This window comes from Hyaena hyaena, unplaced genomic scaffold (assembly GCF_003009895.1).
Source record: "Hyaena hyaena isolate Hyena2069 unplaced genomic scaffold, ASM300989v1 scaffold_203, whole genome shotgun sequence".
NCBI lineage: Eukaryota > Metazoa > Chordata > Mammalia > Carnivora > Hyaenidae > Hyaena > Hyaena hyaena.
The window spans coordinates 1,169,823-1,188,697 of NW_024080835.1; the positions used below are offsets into that span (position 1 = coordinate 1,169,823).

At 38.3% G+C, this 18,875-nt stretch overlaps 1 protein-coding gene across 1 annotated transcript in view; it reads right to left on the reverse strand.

The window, feature by feature from the left end:
- Window positions 1-18,875, reverse strand: part of PPM1L (protein phosphatase, Mg2+/Mn2+ dependent 1L) — a 303,744-nt gene that overhangs the window by 94,767 nt on the left and 190,102 nt on the right. The window contains exon 2 of the mRNA XM_039241986.1: window positions 12,824-12,998. Coding sequence (XP_039097917.1) covers window positions 12,824-12,998 — 175 coding nt within the window. The remainder of the gene's footprint in view (window positions 1-12,823; window positions 12,999-18,875) is intronic.

Here is an 18,875-nt window from a genome sequence, read left to right on the forward strand (position 1 = left end):
AGACCACCAAGCACCCTATGACAGAAGCAGCCTTGGAGTCCAGGTGTTCATGGGCACAGTTATAAGTTGGTCTCACTACCAACCTTCTCTGACCTTGACACTGCAGCTCCATGATGGCTGACCCTGTTGCTGAGTTCTTTTCTTGACTTATTCCATGGAAATACATGAAAAGCTTTACGGAAACCAAGGAGAATGGTTCTCAGTCTTATTATATTCTATTTCCAGCATTGAAGATAAGGGGAAATGTACTAGGAATGTTTATTATTTATTGAAAATTAAAAAAACAGAAAATGCATGGACAAAGTTAAAAATTCAAATAATACAACAAGAGGATAAAAATGTAAGTCTCCTTCCCAGCTTCTCCTGTCCACAGTAACCACTGTGGTGAGTTATCTATGGAAGGTAATTAATTTTTACACATATGAAAAGCTGGATCTCCCTGTGCCACTCAGGTTGAAGAGCCTAGGTACTTGAATTTATTAGCCATAAAAATGAGGATTAGTCAATTATTTTGGTTTAAGCTGGAAAGCTGCCAATGTTACATCAAACAAAACTACCCATTCCTTTTGTCTCCTGCTGTATGCAAGAGTTTTTCTATAAATGCATTTGAACGCTCTCTGCATTGAACAGAGCCACATGCTATACCAGAGTTCTGAAAAACATGAATAATGTATCCATGGCTTTTATAGATGGTTGTTATGCAAGAAATGACAATAAGACAGACTCATATGTATTTCCCATAAAGTTGTTGTAAGATTTCATTTGTTATACTCATATGGGATATCTCCTGTGTACCATTTTGCTCTCTCTTGGTCCCACTTCTTAACCTAGTTCAGCCCAGATACAGCCTTGCCTTGAGCCCTTTGTCATTTGCTTCCTTGATGCTAAGGTATGGGATGCCCACTGAACCCACTCACCACTCAGGCAAATGTAAACCAGAAGTGCAAAGTTCATGTCTGTGGAGCGACCTTTGCCATATGAGTAGTGGGACTAGTGGCTAAATGCTTCCCCTTTCACCTCCTGGTGGATGGTTCTAGCATGCTTTGTGGGCCTAAGCAGCAGTCACGCTCAGGGGAGGCCAACCTCATAATGTGTCCCCACATTAGCTTCCCTTGTTTCTCTTTTCTCTTGCTTCCATTTTCACTCCTCATGCTCCTCACTCCTGTTTTTGGGGATTGCATTCCTAAATTACCTATCTGCACTCAAGGCTTTTGTTCTAGACTCTGCTTTTAGGGAACCCAGGCTGAGATAATGCTGTTCAATGGCCTGTTTACAAGGTGCCCTTTGAAAAGGTCCACAGAAGCATTAGTACCAGAAGAGAAGCTGTCCCCATTGGAAAACGTTTTCATTTTGTCTATTCTTCATGGTTAGTACATTTGCTTCCTTCTCCTTTATGGCCTTGCTTTCCTATTTTTATTGCAACATCATTCTTGTATGTGTGTAAACAGTGATTATATGTAAATCAGACTTTGAGGAAGCAAGGAGAATAATAAATAACAAAAAGGTAATGTGTTATCTCCTTGGATGAGAAGGGCTGAGGTCAAAGGAATGGAAAGCCCTGAGTCAGTTAAGGAAGAAGCCAATTAAGGTGTCATTTTGAGGCAGGTCTTAGAAGATGGATTTATAGAGACACTAGTCAACACTAGCAATAAATTCAAAGGGAAAAGACTTCTAAGTCCCCTGTCCTTCCCCATTTCTTAGACTTTCAGCACCTAGACAGAACCTGGTACACAATAAACATTTGGGTTGAATGAACAGTGTATGTCCTAGTGATTTCTCCATAGTCGATTTACAGTTCTGTTGGACTGATTACAAAACTACAAGAGCACATTCCAGTGCTTCTTGAGGGTAGGTACTGCAGAAATTCTTCAACAGACCAGCCTCATCAGAAATGGCCCAAGTTGAACTCCCCTATGACCCAACAATAGCACTGCTAGGAATTTACCCAAGGGATACAGGAGTGCTGATGCACAGGGGCACATGGACCCCAATGTTCATAGCCGCACTCTCAACAACAGCCAAAACATGGAAAGACCCTAAGTGTCCATCAACAGATGAATGGATCAAGAAGATGTGGGTTATCTATACAATGGAATACCACATGGTAATGAGAAAGAATGAAATCTGGCCATGTGTAGCAACATGGATGGAACTTGACAGTGTTATGCTGAGTGAAATAAGTCAGGGGCAGAGAAGGATAGATACCATATGTTTGCACGTATAGGAGGATTAGGAGGAACTTAACAGAGAACCATAGGGAAGAAGAAGGGGAAAAATAGTGGGGGAGAGGGAGGGAGGCAAACCATGAGAGACTCTTGAATGCAGAGAACAAACTGAGGGCTCACGGGGGTGGAGGGTGGGGAGAGGGGGTGATGGGAATGGAGGAGGGCACTTGTGGGGATGAACACTTGGTGTTATATGGGAACCAACTTGACAATAAACTATTAAAAAAAAAACAACAAAGAAATGGCCTAAGTCACACAGCCTTGAGACAAGGACATTAACTAAAGAAAGAAATACAAAGAGAATTCCTCTGGGTAAGAAAGGGTAGCTTGAAAACAGTGCCTTTCAGGGGCGCCTGGGTGGCTCAGTTGGTTAAGTGCCCGACTTGGGATCGGGTCATGATCTCACGGTTCGTGGGTTTGAGCCTTGCATTGGGCTCTGTGCTGACAGCTAGCTCAGAGCCTGGAACCTGTTTCAGATTCTGTGTCTCCCTCTCCCTCTGACCCTCTCTGCTCATGCTCTCTCTCTCTCTCTCTCTCTCTCTCAGAAATAAATAAAACATTTAAAAAAATTTTAAAGAAAACAGTGCCTTTCAGAAGGCAATTTACCAAATGAAACTTCAGAGAGTCTAGTAGCTCCTGAAGATTAAATTTAACTTTCTTGCAAAATGACATTAAACAGTAGTCCAGCTGCCTATCATTACAGATCTTCCCGGTCTGAAAGTCAGCCAGAGGATGCATTTTGCTTACATCTCACTACTGCAAATGGACAGTCATGGTGCATTAGAAATTCTGGCACTTTAAAAACTATCCTATTTTTCCCTACAGACTGAAGGTCTTACAATTAACTTGGATCTCATTAAAATTTATTACAGTCATTCCAACAAAGTCTCTAGAACCTTGGTTACAAAATTCCAATAGTGCAGAAAGGAAGAGATACTGATAGCATCGGCATCCTGTCTCTGCCTGGCCAATGCAGTCTAAATTGTGACCACCTGGTACAATTATTTCTTTGAAGTGTACACATTTTCTTCAGTCCTCGTAATCAAACACTACTTTAGAACAGGTAATAACATTACTTCCTTTATGGCAAACAATGACATCTTGATTAGAAAGATAAACACAGCTCCATTGAAACGTTTTAATCACTAGAGGTGGCACTTCCTGATTCTAAATCTCAGTGTTAGCTTGTGGTTTCCAATCTTCTCAGTAAATTCTTCAAAATTTAACATTTTATTCTGCACACCACAAAACTTGGATCAATGTATTTTCAGAATGGATATGAAGCTTTCTGTTAAAAATGCAAGATGAAATTGGTGAATGTAACTTTTTAAAAAATAACTCCCCATATCACTTTTATAAAATTCATTCTGAATTATCTTTTTTTTTAAAAATTTTGGACATCTAATAAAAAAAAGGCAATGCTGGTAATATTGATGTAAATTTTTAAAGTTTATTTATTTTTTAAGAGAGAGAGAGAGAGCACGTGCAGGGGAGGGCAGAGAGAAAGGGAGAGAGAAGATCCCAAGCAGGCTCAACACTGTCAGCGCAGAGCCCAACGCAGGTTTCAAACTCTCGAACTGCGAGAGCATGACCTGAGCCAAAATCACCAGTCAGATGCCCGACTGACGAAGCCACTCAGGTGCCCTTCATGTAAACTATTTAACATAAGCTAATTAATATTGGTTGGAAAGCAACATTTAAAATGTGGAAGGTGATGCTATGGCAGAGGGCAAGAACAGGTCTGTATGAGGCACTGGCACATCATCACAGGAAGCAAAGGAGAAATAAAGCATTAGTCACAAAAAGTCTGCCTTTAAAAATGCAAGTGACAGTTACAGATGAACAGCTTTTAAGAGGCTTATAGATTCTCTTATGATTTTCTGATTTACTTAAGAATAGCTATCATCCCAAACCTAATTTCTTTCTCTTCTACATATTTATTGTCCTCTGAACATAGCCTCTATACTACTGATTCCACTCTACTCCACTTAGATGTTTCTACTGCTGTCTCTCCAACCTCCTACCACTGGCATATGTGCAGACACACACCTGCAGTGAAGGGCCACATGGTCATCTGGGCATTCACAGTGACAGACATTACACCCGCCTCACAGGTGCTCAATGCTTACAGTGAATAAATGAATAAACCAATAAACATTAAATGAACCAATGACAGAATCGCACATCGGTAAAGCCAAAAGAAACAACAAAATACCTAATGCAATGTCCTTTTTAACAATGGAAGAAACCAAGCAGAGAGAGGTGTTCTGTCCCACCATAGAATGGAAACCGGCCCCAGGGCTCATGAATCACATGTTTGGATACTTTCCAACAGCTATGGCATAAAATTTTCTGGTTTATACATGACAAAGTTATTGTTACTACTCCCTGACCCCTGATCTTTTGGCTTTGAAATCCATGATAAAAAGGGGGAAATACAAGAATTATAACTGAAATTCAAATGAGCATGATTAAAAAAGATTGCTATTATTGGCCAGAAAGTTCTCAGCTTACAAGTGGATTTTTACTACCTATTTTTGTCTTCTGTTCCCACTGTTATGTGACTAATAATTGGCTGCATTACAAAAGTCCTCATTATATTTTTGTTAATAATACTACCTATTCTCATCTTTTCACAGGTTAGAAGCAGCCCTTCAAATTGAGGGATTCTATATGGTAATGAGAACTGAAACGTGGATAAAAAAGGGAAGCACCATGCTGGAAATATTAAAAGGTTATATGAACAGTAACTATGGCATATCCACTGAATAGGTTATTGTGCAACCATGACCAATTACTTTTCTGAGTGGTTTATAAGAACACAGAGAAATAGGACTATATTTCAGTCTTAAATGAAAAAATATATATAATTGGTTATAAAGAAATAAAACCCAACAGAAAAATAAGAGGCAGAAATTATACTAAAGATGGTGGCTATGGGTAAGTGGTAGAGTTAGAGATATCTTTTTGTCTTCTATCTTGCCATTTAAGAAAAGTGCTAAAATGTATTTATATTACTCTTATAATGGAAGAATAAAACAGATTTTAAATTTTTTACAGAAATTCAGAAGTTGGTGTCAGAGGTTACACATCAATACTGAATTCCCCTTTATTTAGTTTCTTTTGGGTGCCCGTTTTCCCCTTCTTTCCAAATCCTGTCAGCAACACTCTGGCAAGTATATCTTTTGAGCGCGGAAATGAGGTGTGATTGAAGATATAAAGGAAGTAAAGCTTAGTGCTACTTCTTCCCTTAGGACATGTTTGAGAAACATACTGAGAAATTCACTCTATTTGTTAGGGTGAAGAACTTCCTGCAAATGCCTTTTACTGCATTTTTTATGTTCGTAGAAAACCTGAAAGGGCCCTAAATAATTCACAGTCTCTTTCCTGAGTTTGGTTTCCCGATGTGTGTTCAGTTTTTTACCCCATGACAGTAAATGGCTTTCCTTTTGAGATCACTGATTACGCTGACACTAATGGCTCAATTAAATCGTAGGTGTAACTTTTAGGTACTGTCTATTTTAGGAATAAAATAAGCTCAATAGGAGGTAACCCTCTGGCTACTTCCTTAACTGCTTAAAGCACATTCCCCACCCTTTTAAAAAGCTATTTCTCCAAAACGTACATTACAGTATTTGATGTGTCTTCACGGCAGGTAGCTTTGCTTGGGCTCCGCTCTCACTGAATTTCTAATGCAGAGCAACATCAGGGAATCACAAAGCAAAGGCTGAAAAATTAATGCCGTTCTTTCTTTCTCACCTCCTCTGGGAAAGTTGTATGTTATTGCCTGACACGTGTAAATGGATCTTCAGGTCCCCAGCTTTAACTGATGCCCAAATGAACATAATAAACAGCCAGCTGAGTTCTCTCCTTCCTTCATCTGCACTACCCGTTTCACTTTTTACTTGTAAGTGCTCTTTCTACGAGGTGGAAACATGTGGTCGTTGGAAAGCCATATGGGTTTCTAGTGAATTGTAAGAACAAAAATAAAATCCTTACTGGTTTTTGTTTTAACTCTGAGAAGAAGCTCTAATCAGTAACTTAGGCAACTGTCTCTGAGGCCCTCAGCAAGAAGGCACCACTGGCCAGGCTGCCCGCTACAGGTACACTTGGCTTTTCTGAGGTAGGCAGCTCTTTACTCCCATTTCCCATGCCTTAGGGTTCCTGTGTGTGAGGCAGAGAATACACTCTCAAATAAATGAGTCTACTCTCCTCATAATTCCCTCAAACACAAGACATTACAAGCCACACTCCTTTATCCTTAATAAGAGAATATGTAGGCTATTTATTCATGCCCAAACTCAAAACACAAAAAACTCAAAAACAGTTTGATATTATTTAAAGAAATATGAAGAAAATGCCAGCATAAAAAAAATGCGAAGAAAGATTCCCTTTCCTGCTATTTCAGCCCTGCAATTTTTGCCCACTATGACAAATTAAGAAATTTTACATTAATGGTACTTGGTGAGACAATGTAAAATGCTATTTTGATCTCTTCTCAAATCATGCCACTGCTTTCTTTGGAAATTTCTCTATTGCTAAATCCAACCTACTGGAATGTGCATGAACTTGTACTTTGATTCAAATAAAAACATTAATAGATCAAATGTAAAACATACCCTACTTCTTACTCTGAATTTTGCTTAGCATTAATAAATGCTAATAAAAATATCTAACTTAAGCTATCCTAATGAGGATCTATGAATGATGGCTCAGAAACACTCCTTCCAAAATCTAGTTTTGCTGGACTCTCACATCTTCACTTCCCATCCCACCAACAAAAGTATGTCTAGGCAGTTTCATGTGTAGATGCCAGGAAAGATGAGTAATGGTTTTCTTTTAGTCAGATACTATGTACAAGTTACATGGGATGTGTGTGGAGAGAAGAGGAAGACAATGGAGCAAGCAGAAGATTCAAGATGAAGCTACATGCAACCTTGCAGAAACTGTGGCTATCTGAATTTTCCAGTGTCAAGAGACCACAGTTACAGTTTTAGAAATGGAAGACATCTATGAGATCCTGTTCATGCCTTTGATTTATGGGAAAATGGGCTTTCGGAAGATTTGGTGACTCACTCAAGATCATAAACTTGGTTGTCAGTAGAGTTAGAATACAGTCTGGGTCTTTTAGTTCCAAAACCTCTTTTAATGATACCACAAAACATCTTCATTCCTGTCAAAACTTAAAAATAAACCACTTGGATGAAAATATTTCTAAACTGGATTACACAGTTACTATTTTTACATACAAAATACAATTAAGGTTCTCTGTGAATCAAGGTCACTACTGTAAAGATCAATGATGTCAACTCTATAATACAGTATCTATGAATGCTGATTCCACAGACTGTAGTGCAATGATGGGAACATGACAACTGCTTTGTATAGGTGTCTGTGGATTCACTCTTTACTCATATTCCTTGCTGCCCTCAGTGCCTCTACTCCAATTATCAGCCCCTTCCTCCACCTTCTAATCCTAATTTTAAACTCATGTTTTCTAAAGTCTATTCTCTAGAGTAATATGAAATGCAGACAAATACCCACCATATTCATTGCAGCATGATTCATTACAGCAGAAACAAAAACAAAAACCATGTCAGCTTAAGAGAATGTTTAGTTAGTAGTAGTACTTTCAAAGAATAGGATATTGTGCAGCTATTAAAATTATCTTCACATAAAGAGGTTTTACTGAAATGAGGGAGTGCTTTTGTACTAATGTTAAATGAAGACAGCAGAATATAAAGCTGCAGAATATCAACCATATTTCAAAAATGCTTTGAGTGAGCGAAATGCACCAAAATGTTCACAATGGTAGAATTATTATAATTACTATTCTCTTATATCATTCTACTTATTTCCATTTCTGCAATAAAAATATAACCCTTAAGGTCAGAAAAAGAATTTTATAAAAGAAAATATCACATTGGAAAATACAACCTAACTGCTCAGAATAATAGAAAATAAAAATATACAGATTCCAAATGAGAATCTAAAGCCTCCGTCGTATGGATTTGTCCACGAATCTGTGGCATGGTATGGTTGCATGTGGTGTTCCCTTACTTTCCGTTTCTTTGTTAAATTTCAGGTATGTTAGGTTGCCAGATATTTGAATTGTAGATGAGTAAAGCATTAAGGTATGTATATATTTAAAGAAAAAGAGAGGATGCTGAGAAGGAAAGACTAAGAAAGAGAAGGGAGGGAGAAAGGCTCTGAGCCAATGCTTTTAGACAAGTGTCTAAGGAATTATTTTTCATTAATTGGTATTTAGAAGTTTAGAAGCCACAGATGGTGGCAACTGTCATTAAGTCACTCAGGCTGATTTATCCATGGACGAGCATTAAAGACAAATTAACTTCTCTAGAGAACAGGCTAGTGTCCAATTAACAACTACATCTTAAAACTAGGAGAGCTGAATTAAAAATGTGAGGACATCAGGGATGCCTGGGTGGCTCAGTCAGTTAAGCATCTGACTCTTGATCTCAGCTCAGGTCATGATCTCCTGGTTCATGGGATTGAGCCCTGCAGGGGCTCTGTGCTTACAGAGAAGAGCCTGCTTGGGATTCTCTCTCTGCCCCTCCCCCACGTTCTCTAAATAAATAAACTTAAAAAAAAAAAAAAGAATGTGAGGATATCAAACCTGGGACAGCATAAGGAATTCAGTAGTTGAAGCAAATGAGTATTTTAGTATAAGATGTCTATATCTGAAGGTATTGGATATTTTTTTAACCAATTTTCTATCCTGATTCTTTTGTATTATAATGAAATATTTTTCTGTTAAATAACAGTATTTTTGGGGCGCCTCGGTGGCTCAGTCAGTTAAGTGTCCGACTTCAGCTCAGGTCATGATCTCACGGTTTGTGGATTCGAGCCCCGCGTCAGGCTCTATACTGACAGCTAGCTCAGAGCCTGGAGGCTATCTTCGGATTCTGTGTCTCCCTCGCTCTCTGACCCTCTGCTGCTCATTCTGTCTCTAGCTCGCTCTCAAAAATAAATAAAACGTTAAAAAAATTTAAATAATAGTATTTTTGTATTTTCTCTTCTTTCTTTAAATGAAATCTTAAAAATATGGGTAATGGAGGAAGAGGCAGTGAGTGACATTTTGATTTTACAATACACAGTGACATTCATTTATTCATATACATATACACAGCCCCCACAAAATGTGTCACCTTATGCAGGAATGACCAAGGGCAAACTGATTCCAGAATGGGTGATTTAAGAGAAAGTTATGGTTTGACTTTGAAAAGCATCTGAAGATCATTTTTAAAAATTTCCCTCTGCCTCCCCAAACCTTATATGCCAAGAAAACCCTCTTAAGAGTATTTTAAACTGGTCTGAGAGACAGACAAGATCCAAGTCTGTTCTCATTCAACATTAGCAGCATTTGCAATATGATTTCTAAGGACTTCCCCAAACATGCTATATTTTATTATAATAACCCTGTGAGATATTACTAGCCCAACTTTATAGATGCAGAAAGAGCCTCTGAGAGATTAATTTGTTAAAGATCACACCAGGATTAAGCTAGAGGAAAGTCCCAGAATTCAGTTTTCTAGCTCCCAATCCTGTATTCTTTCCACTGCTTCATTCTGATAAATTCCTCATACTGATGAATTTCATGCCAGAGTACACATAAGAGACTATATGTGGACTGCAAGCAGCACTCTCCACAATAGCTAAAACATGGAAAGAGCCTAAGTGTCCATCAACAAATGAATGGATCAAGAAGATGTGGTTTATCTATACCATGGAATACTACATGGCAATGAGAAACAATGAAATCTGGCCATGTGTAGCAACATGGATGGACCTTGAGGGTGTTATGCTGAGCGAAATAAGTCAGGCAGAGAAGGACAAATATCATATGTTTGCACGTATAGGAGGATTAGGAGGAACTTGACGGAGGAACAAGGGGGAGAAGAAGGGCGGAAATGGTGGGGGAAAGGGAGAGAGGCAAACCATGAGAGACTCTTGAATGCTGACAAAAACTGAGGACTGATGGATGTGGGGGGGAGGAGGGATGGGCATGGAGGAGGGCACTTGTGGGGATGAGCACTGAGTGTTATGTGGAAACTAATTTGACAATAAACTATTTGTAAAAAAAAAAAAAAAAAAAAGAAGAGTGATTAAAATCCAGCGAACTATAGGAGTTTCTTAAAACAATGGACTGATAGAACATGTTTAAATAAAAAAGCAGTGATAAAAATGGAAAAAAAAAAAGAGACTATATGTGGACTGCAGATAAGAGGTTACTCAACAAGAGTGCAGGTGAGTGGAAAATTTTCCCTGAAGAAGTTAAAACTAAGAGGTAGAAGGTGGAGGCTGATGTTCATTGCCACCTTGGTGTCCACCTGGGCCCCTTCATCAGACTGTGTTCTCTTCATAAAACTATGTTCATCATTTGTCCTTCAGGGTTTAAACTAACGCTGTCCCCAAAAGAGTCCCACTGAAAATCTGAACCACTTTCACTATTCCTTTACTCCCTTCAGCTTAACTTTGATAGCTTGTAGCTATTCCAGAGTGTGCCTACTCCCTAACTCCTCAGGAATTTTTCTCCAGAAGTCATACACAGGTGTGTTAGCTCACCAGCTAGACTTTAAGCAAGATGTGCATTTTCTACATCTCAGATTCCTCCCCACCTTTTCAACACCCTTCCCTCTTTCTTCCGACTGCCTAGAAATCTGCTATGCATTCAACAAATGCCTACTGAGTGGATGAGAACCTGCAGGAGTGAGGTGAAAGCCCAGATTGATTAGTAATTAGGAGGTGTATGATTTCAGGCAGGTCTGTAGGTTCCAGTTTTCTCACCATAAAATGGTTATGGGAACAGGAAGTGGGTGGACTACATGAGGCCTATGATCTCTAAGATTCTATAAATATTCATATTATTTTCATTGGGCTGAATCATAGCCTTACTTCATTTCATTAGGGATGGGAGAGGAGATAAATACGAATTCCAAAGAAAAGAATGTTTAACATTCTTTAAAAAGACAAATACGGAGATCAAATACTAACCACCCAACAGGCAGAAGAAAGCCAATGTATCTGCAAAATTAATAAATCAAAGGAGACTGAGAGAGAGTAGAAATGTCTTGGGCAAATGTCGTGAGCAAGGGTAGAGATATGGATCCTTTCCAACAGGGGTGTAAAGGGACTAGAGGATGAATGTAAATGGGAGCAGATTGGTAACGAGAAAATTGCTTTAGTGGTTAGACATATGTAGCATAATGTATGATTTTTAAATTAAAACAAATGTATTTTAGAGAGACAGCAAGCAGGGTACAGGGGCAGAGAGAGAGAGAAATCTTAAGCAGGCTCCATGCTCCAACACGGGGCTTGATTTCATAACCTTGAGACCATGACCTGAGTTGAAATCAAGACCTGACTAAGCCACCCAGCTCCCCCTAATGTTTGCTTTTAAAATTTGCTCTTAGGTTTGCTGTTCAAGCTTGAAATCAAGTGTTACGAATGTCATGTCAGCATTGAGACTGCTTAGATCATGAGGAAGAAAACAAGACGTAAACTAACAACTTCCTTGTGAAAATACAGACAGAAGTTCCTGGCATTAAAAGGGGGATCAATATTAACAACATATGACCATTAGCAACCTATTTTCCTAAATTCAGGTGGGAGGAGCGAAGGTAAGGGGTAAGTAATGACAATGTTATTCAAGATATTTCTTCTAAGTTTAATTTTATTAAAGATTTTAAAATTCCAAGTAAAACTGTACTGGTTTCATTAAAACTGGGCTCTAGCTTGTAATAGACAGACCTTGTAATAGATTAAAACGGTGTTATAAGAAGGCCCATCCATGCCTTCATTAAGAAACTCTCTTAGATGGGTGAATTATGGCAGTCAGTGTACCCAAGTCTACAATGTGATATTAGAGGTGAGAATTCATCTGAGGAGCTAAAGGAAAAGAAAGTCAAATTCAGTTTGAAACTTCAAGGAAAAAAAAAATCTCTGAAGTTAAAAAGTAATACTTGAAGCAAATAACAATCCTTGGATTATCGGATGTAAAAGGTTTTAGTTGGTATCCAAAATTGAAGTGACACTTTAAATGATTAAATCAATAGGAGTGCATGGTGGATAAGAGGCCAGAAAAATCCCATTTCTTAAAAGAGAGCAAAAATTTTAAAGGGATTTGATACTTAAGAGCCATTTTTAGGAATCTCTTGATGAAATTTTTGATACTAAAGCTGCAGAGTAGAAACTTACTGTTAATCCATGTTATGTAACTTTGAATCTAATCTGCCCTTCATCTTCTACCTAAGAAAAGGGCCTATTTTTTTTTAATTTTTAAATGTTTTATTTATTTTTGAGAGAGAGAGAGAGACAGCGTGAGCAGGAGAGGGTCAGAGAGAGAAGAAGACACAGACTCTAAAACAGGCTCCAGGCTCTGAGCTAGCTGTCAGCACAGAGCCCGACGGGGGGCTCGAAACCATGAACCGTGAGATCATGACCTGAGCCAAAGTCGGACGCTTAACCAACTGAGCCACCCCGAAAAGGGCCTAAATTTAACCAAAGTCTATAAAGAAAAAGTGTGTGTGTGCGTGCGTGCGTGTGTGTGTGTGTGTGTGTGTTAAAGTCAAACATACCTGCTTCATCGTAGGATACCGTCAACTTTTCTAGCATTTCTCGGTCAATCGACAGAATCTGCTGTTCAAGGATGGTCTGGTAAGACAAAACGCTATTTTCTTTGTCCTTCTCGTAGTCCTGAAGGTGCTGTTTGAGGGCCTCTGGGAGTCGCGATTTTACATATTCAGCTGCAGTCTGCAGTTAAAAAAGGTAGAGAATCCTATTAGTAGCCATCTGAGGCTGTTCACTTCCCCTCACGTGCTGCAATGAAACCCACAGCACTGTGGCACAAACCCTTTAGACAAGCATATCCTGGTCATTGTCACTGTTAGATTCCACTCTATGAAGTAAGGTGGACCTTCAAATAGACTCACAGACCTCTAGGAATTTTCTACCAGGTTTAAAGCTATGAAACATGATGGATTTGATTTGGCATACAAAGTGTTAGTTAATACCCGGAGTTCCAACTATTCTGCTGAACTCTGAAGGCCCAGTGATAGTAATTTTACTGGCTATAAATCTGACTTGCCCTTGTCTAGAATGCAGTTAGTCAGTCACTCATCCCAGCAGTGAGCTTGCCTGTGCTATGGCATCCACTTCTCTACTTTGATGTTCTCTGCTCATTAATGGTTACATAGGAACTCTTGTGAAGTGAATAGAAAGGAGAGTCCTCTGCTGAGGCTGATAATGGAATAATGGGATAAACAGAGAATGAAGAGACCTAAGGCAATGATGCCCCTAACCTGTTTATCACTTAAATGTCTTGGACTTTATTTATATATATAAATATATATATGTATTTCTGATATATAGATAGATACAGATATAGATATAGAAATAGATCAGTCTTAGCTTGTTTTGTTCTCTGCTACACAATCTGCATAAAGCACTCCTAAATAGTAACATCTGAAATTACATGCAGTGATTTTTTTCAAGCTTCCATTTGAGGTAGGAAGGAAGGTATGCATACTTTGAAAAAGACTCCCCAAAGATTCTGGTATGTTCTGAGGATGGGCTGGAGATGTTATTCTCTTCTCCCTCCCAGTTGAGAATCACAGTTAAACAGAACTTTAAGAGAGAAATTAAGTGACAGAGTGGCATATATGAATCAGGGGAATTCCGAAATCTCTTAAAACATTTCTGTTAAGAATACCAAGAGTTTGGTGTCTCCTGACAGTACAGTTCTGCATCACATGCATGAGGTCTGAAGTTGATAAAATAAATAAATGCATACATATATTGTTTAAAATTATACTCACAACCACTAATAAATGTAAATAAAAGAAACTGTTAAAAAGGAATGTCTCTCTCCTACACTGTTGGTGGGAATGTAAACTGGTATAGCCCCTCTGGAAAAGTGTGGAAGTCCTTCAAAAAATTAACAATAGAACTCCCCTATGACCCAGCAATAGCACTGCTAGGAATTTACCCAAGGGATACGGGAGTGCTGATGCATAGGGGCACATGTACCCCAATGTTCATACCAACACTTTCAAACAATAACCAAATCATGGAAAGAGCCTAAGTGTCCATCAATGGATGAATGGATCAAGAAGATGTGGTTTATCTATACAATGGAATACTACATGGCAATGAGAAAGAATGAAATCTGGCCACTTGTAGCAATGTGGATGGAACTCAAGGGTGTTATGCTAAGTGAAATAAGTCAGGCAGAGAAGGACAGATACCGTATGTTTTCACTCATATGTGGAACAGGAGAAGCTTAACAGAGGACCATGGGGGAGGGGAAGGGGGGAAATAGTTAAGGAGAGAGATAGAGGCAAACCATAAGAGACTTTCAAATTCTGAGAACAAACTGAGGGTTGATGGGGACAGGGAAGAGGGGAAAAGGGCTGATGGGTATAAAGGAGAGCACTTGTTGGGATGAGCACTGGGTGTTATATGGAAACCAACTTGACAATAAACTATAAAAGATTAAAAAAGAAGATGGAAAAGAAAAGGATTGCCTCTGGGATATGTGCCTAGAAGATATTAAAAGTTTAATATCTTTTTTTTTTTTTTTACTTCTGGTACACTTATTCAATCATAATTTAAGACAAGTGTGAGTTAAATACACACACAGACACAGATACAGTACATGCTCATCAACAGAGTTTTGTTTTGTTTTTTCATTTGTAAAACAGTATGCTCTATAGCCTTTGGAAATACTGAGGTAGGTCTATATGAACTGACAAGGAAGAACATCATGATATTACCATTAACATTAAAAAACAAAGTTACAGAATGCCAGTGACAATACATCCTTTTTATGTAGAGCATACATATATGTATGTATATATTGTAATCTGTAATATTCTATGTGCATGGCAGAAGGCATGGAGGGCTATACTCTGTAGAACATACTTTTTACTCTCCACATTTCTGTATTCTTTTGCTGCTCTTACTATTATAATTTTTATCTTTAAAAATTTTTTGTAACCTTCAGAGTTTTCCTTTTAAATGTTAGCACAATTTAAGATGAAGAGAAACTTGCCAGAACAATGACAACTAACTTCCCAGGAAAAGTCTACTGGGAAATGATAGGGGAAACTTACAGATCAGTCCTCAGAGTGGCAAAACATAGCACACAACACTTTATTTCCACATTTGCATTTAGAGTCCCTAGGTCAGTTGTTGATGAAATTACAATTTTAAAATATCACGAAACATTGCTCAATTTCTCTGCCAGCCAGCTAGCGCAGAACAAATAAAATTATTCCACAAAATGTAAATGGACTCAGCATATTAACACAACATATTTAATTCTAGAGTTTAATAACAATTTTCTCTCAACACTGGAAAACGAACATACACATTGTGGAATAACTATTTTTAGACTCATACCACCTTGCTATTCAGTGTAATAGCTGTTTTTAATGTTTTTCCTTGGAGATAATCTAAGAGGTATCAGGAGTAATTTAAAATGCACGTTTTACAAATATTGGTGTACTCTATTACTGAAAGCTACACATCTTTTTCCAATTGTATCTACTGATTTACTTTTCTAATTAAAATCGTGATATAGGCCTTTGAACAGGGCCTATAATTTTTTTCTATATTGTTGTTATATTTTGGCATTTCATTTCTAAAACAGTATAACCTCATGTATAGAGTTCCTCCATTAGGAAAGATTCTTAAGAGGAACAGAAAGAAAGCAACTCTGTCAATATACTAGATTCTGTCAAGATGTTTCAAGAAATCACCTTCATACTGAGGCAATGCTCTAAATGTATTCAAATGGCCATTTAAACCTTATGTTCAAGCATGAGCCTACGTTAAGAAAGAGGCTGTCAGGGGCATCTGGTTGGCTTAGTCGGTTAAGCGTCCGACTTTCAAGCTTAGGTCATGATCTCGCGGTTCATGGGTTCGAGCCCCGCGTCGGGCTCTGTGCTGACTGCCAGCTCAGAGCCTGGAGCCTGTTTCGGTCTGTGTCTCCCTCTCCCTCTGACCCTCCCCTGCTCGCACTGTCTCTCTCTCTCTCCTAGAAATAAATAAAATATTTTTTAAAAAAAGAAAGAGGCTATCATACAAATAACATATGTTCTCACTTATATGTAGAATCTCAAACAAAACAAAAGAATACACAACAAAACAAAACTGAACTCATAGATGTTGAGAACAGATTGGTGGGGTAGGGGTGGACAAAATGGGTGAAGGTGGTCAAAAGGTACAAACTTCCAGTTATAAAATGAATATGTCCTGGGGGTATAATGTTTGACATGGTGGCTAGAGTTGACAATACTGCATTATTATATATTTGAAAGTTGCTAAGAGAGTAGATCTTAAAAAATTCTTAGCACAGGGGCGCCTGGGTGGCTTAGTCGGTTAAGTGTCCGACTTTCGCTTAGGTCATGATCTCGCGGTTCGTGGGTTCGAGCCCCGCGTCGGACTCTGTGCTGACTGCCGGCTCAGAGCCTGGAGCCTGTTTCAATCTGTGACTCCCTCTCTCTCTGACCCTCCCCTGCTCACGCTGTCTCTGTCTCTCTCTCCTAGAAATAAATAAAACATTAAAAAAAAATTAAAAAAAAATTCTTAGCACAATAAACATTGTAACTATGTGTGGTAATAGATGTTAATTAAACTTATTGTGGAAACATTTCCTAATATATACAATTACCAAATCATTATGCTGAACACCTGAAACTACTAGGTCAATTATAGGTCAACTATATCTCAATAAAAATCCAGGCTGTCATCTTATTAACTGAGATTATAATTATTCCACAGGTAATAGATAATACAAAGAAAAATTTAAAAATTTCATTGGAATTCTATGTGAAAAACAAAATTAAAATTCAAGATAACTTATCTTTTCTTTAATGAATGAGAAGTGCTACTGGAAGTTTAAATCCTAAATTGCATGCTCTTACAATCAGCCATTCAAGAAACAATAATATTAGTTAGCAATATCAGTATCTTGCATTTGTGTGGTACTTTACACTTTTCCCAGCAATTTATGCTGTTACCATTCTGTATGTTCACAGTAACTTTGAATGAATGTAGACAAATTACTGGTTTTGGCCAGTCCTTCACATCCTTCAAAGTTTGGCTAAAATGCCATAAAATTCTTTTAGTGAACACACCTAATAGTAGCCAACAGCCTTTCAAGTATTTATGTAGGTATTTGTAAAGGGATAAGTATTTTCCCCAGTGTAGCTGAGATAAGAACTGCATCTTACATACCCTTGAGTTCCCCCAGCATCTGGTTCAGTGCTTGGCACCAAGAATTTTAATATCTTGGCTCTAGCCAAGAATCAGGTATTTTGAGATAGGCTTTAGAGAAAACTTTCTGATAGTTCATTAATTCTTTGCCTGCAATCTGAACTTGCTTTCATGATTCTAGATAGAGCCTAGGAGTCATTTTCTACTGGCAAATGCTACTACACTTAAGTCTTTAATTATCATTGATGTCATTATTGTAAGAAAGTAAACAGATTAAACCCAAAATAGCAAATTATGTACTTCACATACAAAGCTGTATATGAAGCTTTATTTAATGTGTTCCTCTCCATAATTGATCTTCTCCATTCTTGCCTTTATTTCTTCATTTGGCAATGGGCTTGATTCTGCTAGGGACCCTCTGAAGAGTTATGTGGAATTCAGCTCAGAACTGGGCTTCTCAGTTAATGGTTGCCCTGCAGAGGTTAATTCTGCCTACATGTTCAAGTTTGTGCTTGTTCAGGTGGTAGCAGAGAAGCCTAAGGGCAGAGATTGGAAGACACAGAGTTTACAGGTTCTCCAGATTACATCTGAGAAGATGGTTGCAGCTAGAAAGATGAGCTAAAAGCTGGTGAGGCAGGGCACAAAATGTGCCTGGTCAATGCATCTTCTAACAGAATTTGCATACATACCAACTTTGGTCTGGAGGACAGTAAAGGGCTAGAGCAGACCATGTAAAAAATACTCAAAAAGGATAAAAGAAAAGCAGCAGAATGATGAAGTGTCTAAATTTGGGAACCTACTAGGTAGAATGCTGATACTGGTCATTAGTCTAAAAAACAATTTACTATTACAGTGGTATATATTCTTTAAGAAATAATCAATATAGGGGCGCCTGGGTGGCTTATTCGGTTAAGCATCCGACTTTCGCTTAGGTCATGATCTCACGGTTTGTGGGTTCGAGCCCCGCGTCGGGCTCTGTGCTGACTGCCAGCTCAGAGCCTGGAGCCTATTTCAGAGTCTGTGTCTCCCTCTCTCTCTAACCCTCCCCTGTTCACGCTGTCTCTCTCTCTCTCCTAGAAATAAATTAAAAAAAAAAAAAAAACAAAGAAAAGAAATAATCAATATATATGAAAGAATGGGCAGGGGTGCAAAATATTTTAAAAACTGCTAACTGCTTCACAATTCATCTTAAAAACCTGTCAGCCAGCCAATTCCAACTTCCTGAATGTTTGCAAGTAAAGTGCATTAGACCCAACACCACCCAGAGAACAAATCTCTGACATAAAGGAACCTGCAAGTTTAATGTACAAACAACACACACACACACACACACACACACACACACACGAAATCCTGGGAAAACACACTTCACAAAGCAATAAAAAAAGCATGAATCTTGGGATAAATTAA